This window comes from Paroedura picta, chromosome 9 (assembly GCF_049243985.1).
Source record: "Paroedura picta isolate Pp20150507F chromosome 9, Ppicta_v3.0, whole genome shotgun sequence".
NCBI classification, from domain to species: Eukaryota; Metazoa; Chordata; class Lepidosauria; order Squamata; family Gekkonidae; genus Paroedura; species Paroedura picta.
Genome location: NC_135377.1, coordinates 25,513,622 through 25,532,955, shown reverse-complemented (window position 1 = coordinate 25,532,955; position 19,334 = coordinate 25,513,622). Strand labels below are relative to the sequence as shown.

Below are 19,334 nucleotides of genomic sequence, written 5' to 3'. Positions count from 1 at the left end.
CTACACAGTTTTAGAAAATATATGAATATACTGGATCTAGGTGGGACATAGAAATTGAGGCATTATAAATTTATTATATAATGAATGTATATTGATTATTTGATAGAACATATTAGCTTTATACAGTAGCCCATCTAGTGCAGTATGAGCTGCTATTTTTTTCTGACATAAGATTTCTGAGATTTCAACCAGACCTCTCTGCAATCGCTGATACCTGAGATTTTTTTACAATGGAAATACTTGGAATTAATCTGGTCTCTACATGCACAGCATGTGTTCTGCCCTGGAACTAAGTCCCTGAAAGCTCATTCCCATCATGGAGGGAAGGAAGATATTTGAAATCCCTTGTGAATCTTTGTTTGCCCCAGCAAGACTCTTTGTTTCCCTTGAAAGTTTCAGATGTTTGCCTGAAGAAACTCCACATTTGCCTTGAATTTCATTATAAACAACATGTAGAAGTAATCTGAGAAGAAATCCTCCTACCCATCCATAAATGTATCCTACTTCTTTTATAGTGATGACATGATAGTGGTAAGAGGGAGAGACAGACAGAAAGTAACTGAGACAGAGATCTATATATTCCCTTTATTGTCCCTGGATCTTGGTGTAATGTTTCAAACATTAGAAGCTCTGGGACATGTATCTTTGCAGAGTGCCCAATATCTAATTGCATGTATCGATTTCTCTCATTTTGATCAGAATGCCCAGTGTCTGAGAAATTGCCAGATATGTATTCATTAGCTGGGGGAGAGGAGATGGAGAGGGAGAGAGAAATGTTTTTCCCTTTCCATGCTGCCCTGAGAGCGGTTATGTCTGTGTTACCCGAAACCTCTGCTACACAAGGCGGTGTGAAGAATGAGGACACAGGGCTTGGGGGCTTGTGAATGTCTCTGGGTTCCTAATGCCTAAGAAAGTGCCAGAAATGTATTCATCACAAATTAACTTTGAACTCTGAGGAGGGGTGGGGAGATCCTTTCCCTAGTCTTTCTCCAACATTTCTTGAAAGCACCAACCTCCATTATGAATAAATCCTGGGGGAATTTGCCTAATTCTCTCTCTCTTCTGGCTGTCCCTAGGGTGCATAACTGTGAATTCGAAAATATCAATGAATTTGGTGAAGATTCCCACAACATAACCTTATACTTGAATAAGATTAAAATTCCCCAGGCTGTGCATTTTGGGTCTCCAGTATACAAAGAGAAGATGATAATCCTCAGTAAGATCCTCAAGAAAATGTAAGTAATAAATTCATTCTTAGACTTCCTTCCTTGCATGTTTGATGCACAATCATTTTTTAAAAATTACAATAAACCATTAAAACATACTGGCAATTAGTAGGAAAACAAATGTGTATGTAAGTCTAGTACCCTCAAGTTGTGGTTGATTTACGGTGACCCAGGGGCAAGGGGCTTTCAGGGCAAGTGATTAAGCAAAGGTGGTTTGCCATTGCCTTTCTTTACAAAGTCTTAGCTCCCAAGAGTCAATGAGACCAGGCAATACTATACCCTCCCACATCCTGAAGGAAACAAGTAGGAAAATATTAGTCTAGATAGTATGGGTATATACGAAAATGCAAATAACTTTTATCTGAGATGCTGCTCATGCCCTAGCCTAGTTTCCTTTTATTCTGTTTGAAGTATTTGATGGGAGGGATCTTGTGTTAAAGTTAGTCACCAAAGCTCGCAATGCATTGTCTTTGCAAATGAAATATTCAGAGAACTGAATGTAGTTTTGGATTTGACTACAATGTTAATTCCTAACTCTTAAGTAGAATAGTACATTCTCCTCTCCAGCCGAAATAAGCCTAGGTATGTGTAACTGCATTCATGCGTATTTCTCTCTTGTGTCTTTTTTGCTACTGTTGCAGATTGTTTGCAAGAGTGTAGCGCTTTTCAGAGGGTGAATCCACTTTTCTGAATTCCCCTTTAAGCGCTACAATGAATCGCTTTTTGCTGATCGGTTTCAGGAGTGTGGCAGATTGTGTGCGACGTCGTGCATAACTGCAAATTAGTAGCATTTACAATTTGGAAGCCTTTTGCAACAGTTGTGCGGAATGGACCCCAAATTGTAAACATCTCTTGTTTATGTCAGATCATAAAGTAACATGTAGAATGAGGGAGCAATATTAATAACAGTATATTAGTGATAGTTCAACAATCATCTGCTGAAATGGCAGTTTTATTTATTTAAAAGAGAAGCACGCCTGGCCTTCACCTGGGCCAGGGCTTTTTCAGTCCTGGCCCTGACCTGGTGGAATGAGCTCCCGGAAGAGCTGAGGGCCCTGGTGGCGCTATCATAGTTCCTCAGGACCTGTAAAGCAGAGTTCTTCCACCAGGTCTTTGGTTGAGGCTGGGTTTCAGGGACAACTAGGGCCAATACTATTCTACTCTGTGATCCTGTACCTGTGATAGTTGACTGTAGTTGAGGAAGGACTGGAGATTATGCTGCTGTTTTATGAGCTTTCATGAGTTTTAATGGTACTGGGGATTTATGATTGATTTTAATGGGGTTTTAAATTGTTTTTGTGTGACTCACCATGAATTGTCAAAGAGTGGCAAAATAAATCAAAATAATAAATAAATATGTATTTATTAAACAATAATTGTAGTACTAAATAATTCTATCTAAATAATAGCAATATTATGCTATTACTAAGTAATAACTAAATAGTAGTGGTAAATATGTGAGTCACATCCACAATTACTGAATATCTCCAGCTGGGTGCCTAGTTAGTGTGGATTGTGAAGAGAGTTGCCAACCTTCAAGTGGTGCCTGGAACCCTAGAATTACAACTGATCTCTAGACTACAGTGATTAAGTTCCTCTAGGGAAAATGGCTTCTTTGGTGGGTGGTCTCTATGGTAGTATACCCCACTGAGGTCCCTTCCCTCCCTACTTCCCCAAGGGTCTATGACCAAATCTGAGGAATTTCCTATTCGAGAGTTTGCAAATGTAATTATGAATGCACAATGATACGGAGCAGATGTAAATTCAAAATATATCTTGTTCTAAGTTGTAAATGAACCAGTAGTTCAAGAATACTGGTGAGAGAAAAAGGTAAGTGAGAAGAGTAAGCATGTTATTTGAAAGGATTACAACATGATTAATAATGCTCCTATTTATGATCTACTATCTGACTCACCTAGTGAAAACACAAGGTCCTGGGGTCTGTTTTTGTTGAGAGGTCATTATCTCAGATAAGATGTCCATGACCAATGTGGAAGTTATGTTTTTGTCATGTGGGTACAGAAATCCAAGATGTCTGTCTGAAAAGTTTGAGCATTGTGCTTTTGTATATGTGTGGGGAGGGAGGGAGAGAGGAGGGAGAGAGAGAGAGAGAGAGAGAGAGAGAGAGAGAGAGAGAGAGAGAGAGAGTATCCTCAGGAAACTACCCTCAGTTTTGTTTGTCTAAGTAAATGTGATGATGCTAAGTTTGGAAATACTTTGGGTTGTCACATGATTTAAGAATGATTTATGCAAGCTATTATTGTGCAGTAATATGCTCAGCCATGTGATAGGAATGCTGGTGGGAAGGAAAATGATGTCCTTCTCTTTTGGATTAATGAGACTGAAAAAACACATTTCTCTGTTGCAAGGACTCCGAGGGGAAGTATAATAGTTCGTGGACATCTGTCTGCTCTTATTTCCTGATTTTATAAATGAATGGTGGGAATATTCCCCTATTTTACCTGAATTATTTCTACAGCAGTTTGCATATTTTAACTGGGGCTGGAATAATTTGATTCTATTTTGTTTTTTTCTGTAAGACACCATGAGGATCCTTCCAAGTAAAAACATGGGGGTAGAAATTAGATGAATATTATTGTGAAAAGACAGGAATTGTAGATCAACAAGTGTCAATCACTGCTGATTAGATAATCCTGGAACAAATTTTGAAACTAAAATATGATTATATAAATTTAATCTGACGATATCATATAACTGCTTCAGCCCAGTTTTCTCCAATGATGCTAATATGAATATGTATGCTTTGTGTGCTCTTTAGTTACCTAGTGTTTTTGTCCAGGTGTCCCTCTTCTAAAGTTTTCTGCTGTAAATGACTGTTTCCTATTTTATGTTTGCTAGTCATGCTGACCTTTTTAATTCCAAAATGTTAATTAACCCACCCTCCAGTAATTGCAGCTGCCACCACTGCTGTAGCCAGCCTGTCTGTTTGTTGCCTGCGTGCCAACAGAGGATGATACAGCATCTACTGTCAGCAGTTGGGCACATATGTCACCTCCATGCTGTGAGTCAGCTTCAGATGCCAGATTAAGGTGTTAACAGTGATTAGGTTGGAGTTGGAGATCAAGGTTTGGAGAGCAGGCTGAATTACAGTTGTGAATTGAGGCACAAGCCTTGCTAGTAGGCATCCTCTGATGTGCTTCAGAACTGTGTTTCAGCTGCCCAAGTGAAGCCAGTTTGGACCGACTACAATGCACTCAAGCAAAAAAAAAAGAAGAAGAAGAAGAAGAAGAAGAAGAAAGAAAGCTAGCAGACCATTTACGTATTGTAGTAAAACCACAAGAAGTAAAAAACCATTCCTTCAGTATTTAAAAATCACACATCTGCCAGTGAGATATGTTTGGAAGTCTGTTGAATTTTTGTAAAGCAGACACCAACAATAACATTTGTTATTATAATAAAAATCTGCAGTGACCTCCATAGTGAGCCTCCATAGGTTACAATATGGTTGTTTTAGGATTTTGGCTTAATACATAATGTCACTGCATTCTACCATTCTGTACACTCAGTATGTTTCCCCATATTATGAGATCCTGTGACTCCCACTTTTTACATTGTTTGATAACACAGCAGAGAATCCTGTAGTGCTCCACAATATGTTGAATGGGGCTTGGCAGCTGCTTGTCATTTTAAGAAATAGTCTTGTCAGGTTTAACATTGAATTGTTCCATCTTTGCTAGCATTTCTTCCTGTTTCCTTTCATGCGATGAACTAATGCTAAAATGCATGGTCAAAATCTGAACCATGAGGATTTAAATAGAAAGGTTTTTGCTAGATACTGCTGAGCAGCTGTGAGAGGGCAATTGTGAATTTTTTATAAAAAAACTTTGGATATCCCCCATACATCACAAGTGATGTTTCACCCTGATTTATAAAACTGAATTTTTAAAAATTGTAGCTGCAGAATAAATGTAGCCTCCCTCCTCACAAAATCGATACCATACCATCCACAAACCAACTGCCCAGCACAAATTAAGTTCCCCTTTACATGACCTTAATAGAGGCAGTTAATAATATAATTGAATTAATACTTCAATTTGAAAAGTTGATTTGTTATCACTTATTATCAATGTAACTTTATTACATGTATGCCTGTTGGTACCCAACTGGGAAGGGTGGGCTATAAAAATAAAGTTATTATTATTATTAGTTATTAAATACAACAGAGGAAAAAGAATGGCATATACTGGCACAAGAACCTTCAGTGAAGACAAAAGGTTTATGGCTCTGAAAGTCTGCACTAAGAAGTGCATGAGTAATGGGCCTTGTTGTTGTTGTTAGGTGCGAAGTCGTGTCCAACCCATCATGACCCCATGGACAATGATCCTCCAGGACTTCCTGTCCTCTACCATTCCTCGGAGTCCATTTAAGCTCGTACCGACTGCTTCAGGGACTCTATCCAGCCACCTCATTCTCTGTCGTCCCCTTCTTCTTTTGCCCTCAATCGCTCCCAGCATTAGGCTCTTCTCCAGGGAGTCCTTCCTTCTCATTTGAGTTTCATCTTCAGGATCTGGCCTTCTAAGGAGCAGTCCGGGCTGATCTCCTCTAGGACTGACCGGTTTGTTCGCCTTGCAGTCCAAGGGACTCGCAGGAGTCTTCTCCAGCACCAGAGTTCAAAAGCCTCAATTCTTTGATGCTCCGCATCAAAAAATGGGCCTTAGTTTAATCTTAAAGGAGTAACTGGTAGCATGTGCACATCTTGTGAGTATACATGAATGCAGTGACAATTAAAATATACCTCAACAGCAGTAGCATGTGAAGTGGAAGATCATGTCCTACATGGGACCTTCCTGTACATGTGTCAACATTTACATACACATACCCTCAAGACTGAATTGCTTGGGCTAGACTGAATTTGTCAGAGAATGGAAGCTAAGCATAGCTGGCCCTGATTAGTACTTGAATGGGAGAGCACCAAGATAGATCAGGATTTCTATACACAGGAAGGCAATGGCAAACCACTTCTGCTTGCCCTTGAAAACCCAGTGGGATTCACTGTAAATTAGTCATGACTTAACAGCAATTCCCCGAGAAGCGCTACAATGAAGTGAATGTTGTGGAAGTATTGCAGGAGTGTTGCGGCTTGTGTACGATGTCATGCATAATGTAAAAAATGTAGCGCTTGATAACAGTTACAATTCAGCAACATTAACACTGTGCGGAATGGCCCTTAGTCTTCTTATTCTACATAGAAAATATCATGACATGAATAGCCCAGGCTAGTCTGATCTCATTATATTCTGGAAGCTAAACACGGTCGGCCCCAGATAGTACTTGGATGGGAGCCCACCCAGGAATTTTGGGGTCGCTATGTAGACACAGGCAATGGCAAACCACCTCTGAAAGTCCTGCTTGGAAAATGCCATAGGATCAGCATGTCAGCTGAGATTTGAAGGCAAATACACACACACACAGAGATTAAGGGACTGAAATCAGACATAAGTCTGAATTTTGATTTAATTATTCCCATTTTTATTTTCTTTCTCCTTAGTGAGAAATGAGCCCACAAACCATTTTCATAACTTGTTTTTCCTCATGTTTAATTTTTCCATTAAAATTAAATCATTTATTTAAGCATTGGTTGTGAATAAATAGAAGATAAATGTAGAAGTAGCAGAAAATGAGTATAAAATGAGTATAAAAATGGTCAAAAGAGGCAAAATAATAATCCATGAAAGCAGTGAAAATGAACCAATCCAACACCTATGGCTCTAGAGAAATATGAAAGCAAAAAGGAATGCTAATAGCCACATCAGTTCATTCCTACGTGAAAGAAGAATAAGAAAGTGGTAAGAGTGTTGCTGCCACTCAAAGAGAAGGGGTGGGGAATAACTTATTTTCTATAGCTTTTCCATCCCCCCCCTCCATTGGCTGACCTTAGTGAAGCTATGTCAATGACATAGTCGAGATCTCCTTCCCTCCTTATACAGAATGAATGGGAATCTGCCCCACAGCACTTGACCAGCAGATACTAGCATTTATGTACACCTTGTATTTATTAAATGAAGGATTTCCCCCTCCTCCATTATTTGATAATTTTAGGGATAGAAAATTAGAGACTGGTGATAAAAACTTGTGATAAAATCACAAGTCTTGGGATTTTTTAAAAAAGTGATGTAGAAATGCTGTTATACTGGGGAAAGGATGGGCTTTTACTTCCATCGAATTAAAACCAAAGGAAGTGAGATCCTAAGCCTTATCCAATCAACACTGAGACAGGAAGTGAGATCACAGGCCTCAGCCATTCAACACTCAGGCAGGAACTGAGATTACCAGACTCAGCCAATCAACACTGAGACAGGAAGTGAGAACAAAGGCCTCAGCCAATCAAAATTAAGTGGAAGTGAGATCACAAGCCTCAGCCAATCGACATTAAGAGGAAGTGAGATCACAAGCCTCAGCCAATCATCATTAAGGGGAAGTGACATCACAGGCCCCTGCCAATCAACACTGAGGCAGAAGGACTTGCTCTGACGAATGCTGTAGTTTCAAATCTGAGCTAAATTCAAACCTTGGCACCTCACATGCTTCTGCTACGTGCAAGTGTGCTGTGGCAATTTAATATTTGCAAACTAGAACAGGCTGTCTAGATTCTGTAAACTAAACTGGGATTATTTCTTCCTCAACTCTGTCCCTGCCCACGAGGAAAAACAGTTCTCAGAATCTTCCAGAAGGCAATAAGAAACAACGCAGTGCTATTTACACATGCCTTACTTACTTTTTATGACTGATTTTCCAAATTTCAAACCCATCTTTCTTCATAAATAAAACTTGGTCAGGACCAATACATGTCAAGTAGGGAGGAGACTTTTATGAATGGGGATATTCCAGTAATCTCCATTCCACCCCACCCCACCCCACCCCCTACATGTTCTCTAAAGAGATGCATGGTTATCCAGTCCTCCATTCTACATTATTATGTAACTTTGGTGGAAGTGACTGACTTTCATGGCAATTTGAATCCTCTCTAGTTCCAGATTCCTACTACATACCTACTCACTTCTAGCCCCAGTCTCGGCTCTGAACGATTTGTGGTGTCTCTTATTAGGTGGCTAACATGACATTCACCTGTTCCTCTGCTCCATCTAAAACAGTGGCTAGATTTCTCATTTATTGTGATTCAGTGAGAACTGACAGCTAAAAGGGAGAAAGATTCTAATGTTTGCACAAAGAACACAAATGGTCCTTGATACGATGACATTCCAATGACTTTTAAGCAGAGAACAAACTTCAAAGAGAGTCATAATTATTGTATGGTATGTCTTTAATCTGCAGGATAAAAAACATGACATGCCACCCATGAAATGCTTGTTAGGGGAAGGATTCTTGTTTAATTCCTAAGGATTTATTCTGTAATAAAAAACAGAGAGGTTTCAGAACATCCTAAGAAAGTGCTTTTCATATTTATCCCCACAATGCAAACATTTTGTGGGCCATTATTCTGTAATGATAACAAGACCCCTTTGAATTGTTTTAAATTTAATTGGCCAAGTTATCAAGCCGTGAAAACAATTCCCTTCATAGTGTGGGACAAGTGGAAGCTGTAACTCTCGTTCAGCCATTTGAAGCCAGCTGGAGGGGAAGATTAACTCCATTAGAATAATGACTCTCACATTTAAAAACTTCCCTGGAAATTTATTGTATGCTTTTTCTTCACATCGGTCTGTCACTCAATCAAAAACAAATACATATAGTACTGGCCACAATCCAACACAGAGTTAGATGCTTGTAAGTTCCATTATAATTTGATATATTGCATTTTTATCAGATTGTACTGTACTTTTTAATTCTTTTACTGTAAACCACCAAGAGCCAGACTGGTTTCGGGAGTGGCAGGATTAAATCTGAATGAATGAATGAATGAATGAATGAATGAATGAATGAATGAATGAATGAAACAAGAAGAACATAACTCATTGAGATCAAGGGTCTTCCATGTCTACTATCTCTTTTCAAAAGTGACCAACCAGATTTCGAGAAGCCCACATGCAGGATATGGTTTCAGTGAAACAACTTGTTGTGTATCATCTTGAGTCCACAGGGCCTATAATTAGAAATGACGAGTGCTTCAGAGATCTGTCCTGGGCCCAGTGTAGTTCAACATATTTATAAATGAATTGGGTGAAGGAATAGAGCGGGTGCTTATTAAATGTATAGATGATACTAAACTGGTGGAGGGGGGAGTAGCAAACACAGCATAAGGCAGAATCAGGATACAGATGATCTTGAGAAACTGGACTAAACTGAATTTCAATAGTGATAAATGTAGAGTTCTGTATTATAAACTTTTATAAAGGAAATATGTATATAGATTCATCAATGAAATGGCTAAAAGCAGGCCAGTGTGAAGCAGGAAGGAAAAGTTCTGCCACTACTATTGAAAATGGAAACAACTATCAGTATTGAAATATAAAAAAAACAAAGACCACAGACACAGACAGGAATTGCAAAGATAAATCAAAGTCTCTCCAATCAGTTGTGTCTGAGATGTAATAGCTGCCATCTGCTCCTTAGATCTCTTACTATTGGTAGCATTCTGCTTTAATAATTTGTCAAAAACTTTCAGATAAATAGGTGGCCTGTATAGAATCCTCAAAACTAGAGTGTAAAGGGACAAACCTATTGGCAAGTATCGTTGGTGAAAGTTGCTGAAAAAGTTTCTTTATCTTTGCTTTGCAGCTGGCACTTCCCCCCTCATAAGGACACACCCACTATTATTGATTCATTACCAGGAGTTAAAAAAGGTAAAGGTATCCCCTGTGCAAGCACCGAGTCATGTCTGACCCTTGGGGTGACGCCCTCTAGCGTTTTCATGGCAGACTCAATACGGGGTGGTTTGCCAGTGCCTTCCCCAGTCATTACCGTTTACCCCCCAGCAAGCTGGGTACTCATTTTACCGACCTCGGAAGGATGGAAGGCTGAGTCAACCTTGAGCCGGCTGCTGGGATTGAACTCCCAGCCTTATGGGCAAAGCTTTCAGACGGCTGCCTTACCACTCTGCGCCACAAGAGGCTCTTTTGTGTAAAGCAGGACACCATTTGTGTAAAGCAGGACACCATGTTGTCAGGAGTTAGCCTATTTAAAAAAAACCAAGTAAAGTAAAATATTTCCTAGTAAAATGAAGGGCTTAGAATTAATAGGCCTTGTAAGATACAGGGTGCTATTAAGTTAAAATATGGTTCTAATAAAACTCCCAGATTAAAACCTCCAGATTAAAACTCACTTAGATAATCCCTAATAGGGCATAGAATATAAAATATGCGCTGATAAAATATTATAATTTAAAAAACCCTTAATATAGCTAAAATAGCTATAGAATTAAAACTAAAACTAGAATTCAACAGTTACAGTGTAGAGATGCTGATAACAAAGGGGTTGGGGTGAAGCTAAATAAATAAAACAGTGATAATAGAACTGAGTATTAATGCCTTTGCACCATAAAAGCACAAATCCAGAAATAACTGCCCCTATAAAGACTGCTCTATAACAAATAAAATAACAGCAAATCAAGTAAGTAAAACAGCATAAATTAAACAGCAGACTCTGCCCCAACCTACTTTAAATTAGAGTGCTAGAAAGAATGTGAACTATAATAGAGAGGAAGAGAGAGGAGAGGCAGTATCTCTCCCTTCCAGTGACCAATGCCTGGAAAACAGTTTAATTAGGCTTGGCATTTTCCAAGCAGGAGGGAAAATCATTCCAGCCAGCCAAGGTCAGCCACTTTAAAAAAGGTACCTTGCCAGACACAAGTCACAAAACCTTTTCAAAACAATGGGGAGTGGAGGGGGGGCTATAGAAGTATGAACCAGTCACTCCAGACTCCTCTCCCCATTATTTGAAATTTAAGACTTAGATTGTTCTTGAGAATGATTATGCCTTGTATTGAAATAAACCTACTATAATGCTTTTTATATCAGGTTTCTTTGGGGTAAGGTGACCAGATTGTCCCACTTTTGGAAGGATATCTGGGGGTACCTGGCAAATTGTACTTGTGCTGAAATTATATATATTACAATACTATTTTTGCATTCTATGCATTCTATGAAACTTTTTGTTGCTCCATATAGACCAAATTTTAAATCAAGAACCTCCCCCCCCGCAGTCAATGGTGTCCTGCTTTACCAATGTTAAAATCTGGTCACCTTACTTTAATATCACTTCAGATTCTCAGTAGAATGTTATTTTCCCTTCTGCAAGGGGAAAGTAACATTCTACTGAAAATATAAAGTAATACCCCTCTGAAGATGGTGGACAGGAGATGCGTTGAGGTTTCACAAATATGAAGAAGAGTTGGTTTTCATATCCTGTTTTTCGCTGCCTGAAGGAGTCTCAAAGTGGCTTGCAATTGCCTTCCTTTCCTCATCCCACAAAAGACACCCTGTGACATGGGTGAGACTGAGAGAGCTTCTGATAGGACTGCCCAGTCAGAACAGCACTATTGGGGCTGTGAGGAGCCCGTGATGCACGTGAAGGTGCAGGGAATCAAACCCGGCTCGCCAGATTAGAAGCTGCTGCTCTTAACCCACTCCACCACACTGGCTCTCTGTTTAAACATTCTTTCCCTACAACAAGGACCTTTCCCCCCCTATTTTCTTAACTGGACTTGGTTCAGCCCCTTTTTTTTCTTTTTCTGGGATCACTATAAGTCACCTGCAATTTGACAGCACACATATTATAAAAGGATACTAACACCATAGCCAACTTCACAACTAAGTTAAAAAAACAGAGAAACACCCAGGTATTTGCCTTCCAGGACAGGAACTACACTGGTGGAGGTAGCCAACTGTGAGTACATAGGAAGCATCAATAAATAAGGAGATATGTGGTTTTGTGAAACCCTGAGGTTTCTTGACAGCTGTGGAAGGGTTTCTCAAATAGGTGGAGTTAATTCATTTTTAATATATTTTCTAAATGTGTTTAACATTTATTGGCTGATATGACTGTATATGGTCATGTCCCCCTCCCCAAATGGCCAATTATGGGCCTGGAGGGGGTGGGAAGGGGAGGGATGTTGGGTGGGCATGTACACAGCTAAGCTTCCCAACCATTTTCTGCACAATCACACTACTTCTGGGGTTTCTCAAAGCCTGAAGAATGTTTCAGAGGTTTCTCCACAGTAAAAAAGTTGAGAAAGGCTGCTTTAGCCTCACAAACGCTGCCTAATGTCATGGCAGACCTCGGCTGGGCATAGATGTAACATGAAAGAGTGGGTTGGGGTGATGTAGCCATTAAAGAATCCTCCGTGAAACAAATTAAGTGTGTCTATCCTGCTATGCTACTTAAGAACTGAAAAGCCTCGGGATAGAAACCATTTGCAGTCATGAAAACCGCATGGACAGAAGAGGAGGGAATTCTCCCAGTTTCCCCAGTGCTGTGGCCTCAGTCTGTATTCCCCCCTCGGATATGCTGAAATTATTGTCATTGTGTGTACAATAGGACCAATAGCTTTGTGCACGAGCCATTCAATTTGTAGTCAAAAACAAGTCCCTCTGGGGGCATCACAGTTCAACTGTGGGGATACAAATATAGTTCTAAAGTCACCAAGTGGGGCACATCACATTCTAGTGGATCCCAGTGGAGATGAGATAATCCTTATTTTGGGCTGCTGAATCACATCTTATTATGCAAACATTCATCATCATTCTACAAATTGGTTAGTTCACTAGCAATTTCTCCCCTACTGTCTGTGTAGAACATGAAAATAGCAACTTAATTTTATTTCAATAGACTGCAGTGTGTCTTCTCAGACTACAGATATTCATAGAGGTCCTTGATCCATGATGCCTTCCTCTGTGCTATGAATTATTCAGGTTTCTTACAGGAGAAACACAATCTCTTGCTTAATACTTGCTGTTAGTAGCTTTTGTTAGCCAGTCCTTGTTGTTTATTATATAAGTATTTGTGCAATGTATGCATTTTACAAATATACATTATAAATATATATATATGTACATTTTCATTTTTGGTGAAACATTAATGTTTCATTTTTATAGAGTATTGGATCCACTTCTCAGCTTATATTAAGTTTTATGTATATTTCCTTTGGTTTCCCTTCTCTCACTCTTTTGCAAATGAAGTGTGAACTTTGCTCTGTCCTTAGGTGGTACCTCTTCATTTTCTTCCTATTGATCTGCGCTATCTTTTCTAAATGGCTTTTCAACACAATAGTATTTCATTATGTGTAAAGAAACCATTTTCATCTTCATTTTCATATCCTTTGTGAAAGACAGTTTTTCATTATTCAGTCGATGCAATCTTTCTATTCAGCTTGTCCTACACTTCTGCTGATAATTCTTCGTGTAAAGAAATTAAAAAGCCGTGTTGATAATGATCAAGTAACATGATGAAAGATATTTCATAATAAGGATGCTCCTTGCTCAATTTATCCAGTTTTGCATGCTGCACATTATGCTCTGATCATTCCAAGGCTCATGTAAACATTCTTGCAGAAACAAACATTTCATCATGCAACCTATTTTGCTCCGGAATTAGTAACAAACATTTATAGACAGCAGTTTTATTACATTTATTGTTTCAGTTTATCCTTACAATTTTTCCGACTAATGTTTGAGAAAAGCCCCTGTGGGCGGAGTGTTACCCAGGGTGTCTGAGCTGCACTTGCACCCACATGGGCCAATCTGTACCGGATTGGGCTGGCCCATGGAGCACCCACCTCCAGGAGACGCCCATGAAGCGCCTGGCCAACCTCATAGCCAGATGCTGCCTCGCTGCCAAGGGCGGTGCTGCTCCACCGCCCAGACTTACCTGCCAGGCTGTGATGCCGCCTGACAGCTGTGGTGGACCCACCGCCTCCACAGCCACTGCCCCGGCCTCCGCCAGGGCCATATGCTCCGCTGCCATGTGCCACAACCACCGCCAGCCCTGCCCTGGTGGCGACCCTGCGATACAGGGGCTCGCACTGCCGAAAGAGCCCATCGCCACCTTGTGCCTCCCCTCCGCCTCCCCGCCATGGAGCCCTGCGCACCTGAGGTAGCACCGGCGGCGGCCTGCCACCTACAGCCAGATGCAACCCATGGAGGCTGTCTAAAACCTGCAGTGCATATTGTGCCCAAGGAGCCCTGCACTCCCGCACTGGCAGCCCTGTGGCACTGCTTCCACCTAGCCCACAGCCTACCTACTGGGATTCCTTGCTGACTGCGTGCATACTTGCCGCTGTGGAATGCCACGGTGGCAACAGCACCGACGTTTCGGGACTTCTGGCAGCCTCCTCTCCTCAACACCGCTTTTACCCATGCTGCCTGTCCCTGTTCCCCTTTATCTGACAGATGGCACCAAGCACCAAGCCTGCCTCCCCAGTAAGTGCGCCCACCCTCTGCCTGTGCCGCCACTTGAGGGGGAGATGTAGTGCCTGTTGCATCCCTGCATACAAGGGGCTTATTGGCTAGTTTTAAATATTGCTACTTTTGTTAATCATATAGTTTTGTTATGCAATTTTACGAAATAACAAGAACAATGAAATTCATAAAGTAAGAAACAAAGCTTCAGTGGCCTCCAGTCATCCTACTTGAAGGAGAGAAAAGGACCCTGCACCTACGAATTTTGACACAGAAGAAAGTGATGGCTCTCTGCAGCTTGTTTCCAAAGGTGATGGGTTTGGAAAGCCCTGATCTTCTCCTTTGCAACAATCTAATTGGAAGGGACAAGTGCACAATCTCGGGAGAGGGAACAGATTATTTCAGAAAAGGGGGTTTCATTATTCTAACATCCCCAGATTTGTATTGCTGTTATGAGAAATCACTACTGTAATGACTTGAACCAACAGTTTCTGTGTAGACTGAAGACTCTGGGGCTTTTCAGTTTAGCAAAGAGAACACAAAGGGGTGATACAATAGTAGAACTTTATAAAGTTACCATGAACCAAGTCCGTTGCATTCAGGAATACAATGGGCGCTAGACTGGGGTGGGGTGAAAGAACTCTCCGGACAGCCTCTCCCTCCCTCCAGAACCTGGAAAGGCTGCAGGCAGCTGTTAGGGAATTCACCAGCAGGGGAAGCTCTCATGCAGCAGGGATCTGCAGCCTCCAAGCCTCCGAGGGAAGTGGAACGAGGAGAAATATTAAATGGAAAAGATGTGCAGAGTAGAGTGTGTGAACACTGAGAACTTTTTCTCCCTCTCCCAAAAGTCTGGAATTAAAGGACATGCAATGATGTTCATGGACAGTATATTCAGGCTGGGCAAAAAGGAAATATTTCTTTATTTAATAAGTGATTAAATGTGGAATTCAATGCCAGAGTCTTTAGTGATGGTCATCGGCATAGACAGCATTAAAAAACGATTGGATAGAGTAATGGATGGGAGGCCTATCAACGGCTACTAGACAAGGTGACTAAAGGGGACCTCCACATTCAGTGACACGAAGATTCTGAATACCAGTGCCAAGAGGCAACATCAGGGGCAGACCTTAGCCTTTATGCCCTGTTGTTGACCCTGCAGAATAACTGATTGGGCATTGTGTAAGACAGGATGCTGGACTGGATGGCTGGTCTGATCCAGCTGGGCTGTTCTTGTGTCCTTGCAACAAATATGGAGCTTTGAGAGATGCATTTGACTCACATGTCAGATTTCCGACTCACTGTGGGATGCCTAAAGCAGGAATGCATACATTTGTATTGCGATATCTTTCACCGTCGCCTCCCACACTATACAGTCTGCGAGTTAAAATCTGCTGCTCAAGTCCTGCTTTCTACCCCCTGTCTTCACAGGGCCTAGAAGACAGTGTAGTAGCTGGCGACACCTCATCTTTGGAATGCCCTCCCCAGGGAAGCTTGCTTGAGTTTGCTTTACTTTCTTTTAGGTGCCAGGTGAAAACACATCCTTTCAGCCAAGCTTTTAATTAGGGTTTTTTTAAAAAATCTTATCAGCTTTTTAAGGATCTGCTCTGTTTTATGGACAGGTTTTATGCTTAATGTCTAATGACATGTTTTTAATGCCGTGTTTTTTATGTTGTGGTTGTCAATTGAAAGTTGCCTTGGGCAGGACTCTGAAGAGGTGACATAAAATTATTCTAAGTAAATAAATTCATTTGCTGCACACTGAAGAGCAGAGATGCACAAATCTCCATTTTATATGTGCCATTGGAATAGTTATATGAAACCCTCTTCTAGATCTTACTTTGTGACTTCAGAAATGTCGGAATCAGAAAAATCTATTTATTTTAGCCGAGGGCCATTATATTTTGAAATGTCTAATGAATAGTCCACATCTAAAAATTCAATCATGTTTTCCCGGTATGAATGTCAACCACTTTCTGTTCGTTTCATTTATACTGAAATACTTTTTATGAGCCGTTGATTGTCATCTGTCAAAGTACAGTTCTGGCACTGTGACAACAACTCTGCATTACCTATCAGGAGAGGCTTTTGTAATGACACACTTATGCAAATATATACTACTAAAAAATAAACTTTGTTTGTCAAATGTAGTTCCGGAATAAAATTAACATTTTAACCATCTTTTTCACAGGCTCATGAATAACAAACAGTTTTAATCATGCAGCAAGTTGAAATGCATAACTACTGTTCTAATTAGTGAACATGCTTTGTTAATGTGGCCTGGTATCTTAGGTGTCTCAGGAAAATCAAAGCAAATCTGTTCAATCAGAATCCTTTCCCTTGTTTGCTTTTCTCTATGGGGTGTATGCTTTAGTCAGTTGTCAATTTGGAGCCACTACTGTGCAAAACTTCAAATTGCGGTGTCAATATTATTTCCCCAGAAGTCATTCCAGCATGTCTGGGGGAAGAGGGGAGGGGGGAGAATGGGCCAGCACACATTATCAGAGACGATGCTTCCCAAACTCTTGATCATTGAGGGTGAAGAAAAATGTATATAGCTTCAGCACTGAGTCCAGAGTGAAAGCGGTGTGCCACTGCTTACTACCACTTAGGTAAATGAAAAGTCATCATGTCTGAATTGGTCTCAAAAGGTAAGCTGTTCTTCTAGTTTCCAGTGGAAGCTAAAAGTGCAGAGTACTGATCAGACAGGACTTGATTTGTACCTTTTTTGGCTGTTCATAATGATAACTGGCTGACTTTTGTGTCAATCAAAAAAGCTATTTCCATCTCTAGCTTCTAACAATATTTAAAAGTGGCATGAAAAGATATTTTAAAAATGTTTGAACAGGTAAACATGCCAAGCGCTTACAAAGAAAATGAAAGAGAGCTGCCTGAAGCGTGGGGGTTGGGGGGGGGGGATAGTGAATGTAGAACTGGATCCACAGAACACATGTGGGGAAGAAAAGGCAGAGGTCACAGAGTTAATAAAATGATGTACCTGGTCCAGTTCACAGGTACGTTTTTTCCATGCTGAGGCACCTTTCATTCTTACCCTTGAGAAAACCTATCTCTACACCATTTAAGAATGCCTCATCTCCATTGGAGCCCATGTTGCATGTCTCAGCACAAGTCACTGGACTGAACAATGACTCATGCAGAAATGCAGCAGGCAGTCATCAGCAATGATGTGACATCAGTTCCAGGAACAACATCATGCTTCCCAAGGAATTCCTGAAAATCATATGGTTTTACCGTAGATTCCCTGCAAATTCCTAGAGAGGTGTGATATGACTTGAGGGTAATACCATTGGTCCATCAGCCATTTTTTAAAAGTTTTCTTCTGTTGCTCCTCTGAGCAGCTTCTGAAAATGAGAGGAGGGGGCAATGGATGCCCCCTGCAATGGTAATTCTGGACCATCAATTGCCATAGAACCTGTTTTGTCTTCCATAATGATAAGAAACAAAGCTGACCATTAGAAGATTAAGACCCATTTAGTCATGGCACCTCAATTATGGAAAGCTATTTGATTGATGTGTAGCACTAAGTAAAGAGCTTCCTGTTCACTCATGCTTTGGACCAAATGGCTTGATCATGGTTTGATTTGCTGTTTATGGTTTTACTTCTGGTTTTGGTTGGTTTGTTAATTGATAAGTTACTTTGTTGAAATGTTTTCCTCTTCTGATTATATTAAAACTGGTTATCTTATTTATATTTTTAATTATATGATGTGAGAGTGGAGCTGTTCTTAAAGTGCTTTGAATTGCTTTTATTATGGTTGTGTTTCTATAGATTTCTCATCGTGGTTTTCAGTTGATTCTTAATATTTATTGCTTTTGTATTTTATCACAATATACTATATCAGCTTCAGGCTGAGATGCTGAATATAAATTTGCAAATTATATAAAATAAACAAAACAAGTGTGTGGCCTAGCCCAGGATTAACAACAACAACAACAACAACAACAACAACAACAACAACAATAATAATTTGATTTATTACCCGCCACTCCCAGACGGCTCATGGTGGGTTACATATATCTGAATAAAATCCCCATTAAAACCCCTGACATAAAACAGCACAATTCATTAATCAAAAAAGAAGATACGATGGAAAAACAACCCCCTTACTAATCTCAATCCCCCTAGCAAACATCTCCTAGAGGGGTGGTTGGGAAAAGGGGCGCAGATGGAACTCTCAACCGCCACTCATAGCACTATCCTTCTGGTGGGACCTAGATATCTTGCAGAATTACAACTGATCTCCAGACTGCAGAGGACAATTTCCTTGGAGAAAATAGTGGCTTTGGAGTGTAGACTATATGGCATCCTACCCTGCTGAGATGCTTCTTCTCCCCAAACCCTACCTTTTCAAGACTCCACTCCTAACTAACTCTCCAGGAATTTCACAAGCCTGAGTTGACATCTCAACGTGTGAAGGCATTGGTCTTTAGGCTAAAGAAATGATAATTCCTTGCATGTGTAGAATATGGAATGGCTCTGTAAATAGTACACAATAGTAAACATGGCATTTTGTTTTGCTACCATCTGGATGCTTTTTTTGGTCTCAGTCAAGGGCATACTCAAATCCACATCTTTCTGATTAGCCAAAGAACTCAATAGAGTAACCCTATATTTATCATCCTAGAATTGTCATTAGTACTTTGATGGAGAGCTAAAATAAGTCACAATGGCAAGGAACTGTGATTAAAGATTAATGTGATCCTTGAGACAGATCACAAGGAACATGCTGCTGATGGAACATGAGGTACCGATGAAGGGACACATGCTGGTGTTGCC

At 40.4% G+C, this 19,334-nt stretch overlaps 1 protein-coding gene across 3 annotated transcripts in view; it reads left to right on the top strand.

Annotated features, from left to right (window-relative positions):
• Nucleotides 1–19,334, top strand: part of CNBD1 (cyclic nucleotide binding domain containing 1) — a 180,769-nt gene that overhangs the window by 30,325 nt on the left and 131,110 nt on the right. For all 3 annotated transcript variants that reach the window (XM_077351978.1, XM_077351977.1, XM_077351976.1), the window contains exon 4: nt 1,077–1,235. In XM_077351978.1, coding sequence (XP_077208093.1) covers nt 1,077–1,235 — 159 coding nt within the window. The remainder of the gene's footprint in view (nt 1–1,076; nt 1,236–19,334) is intronic.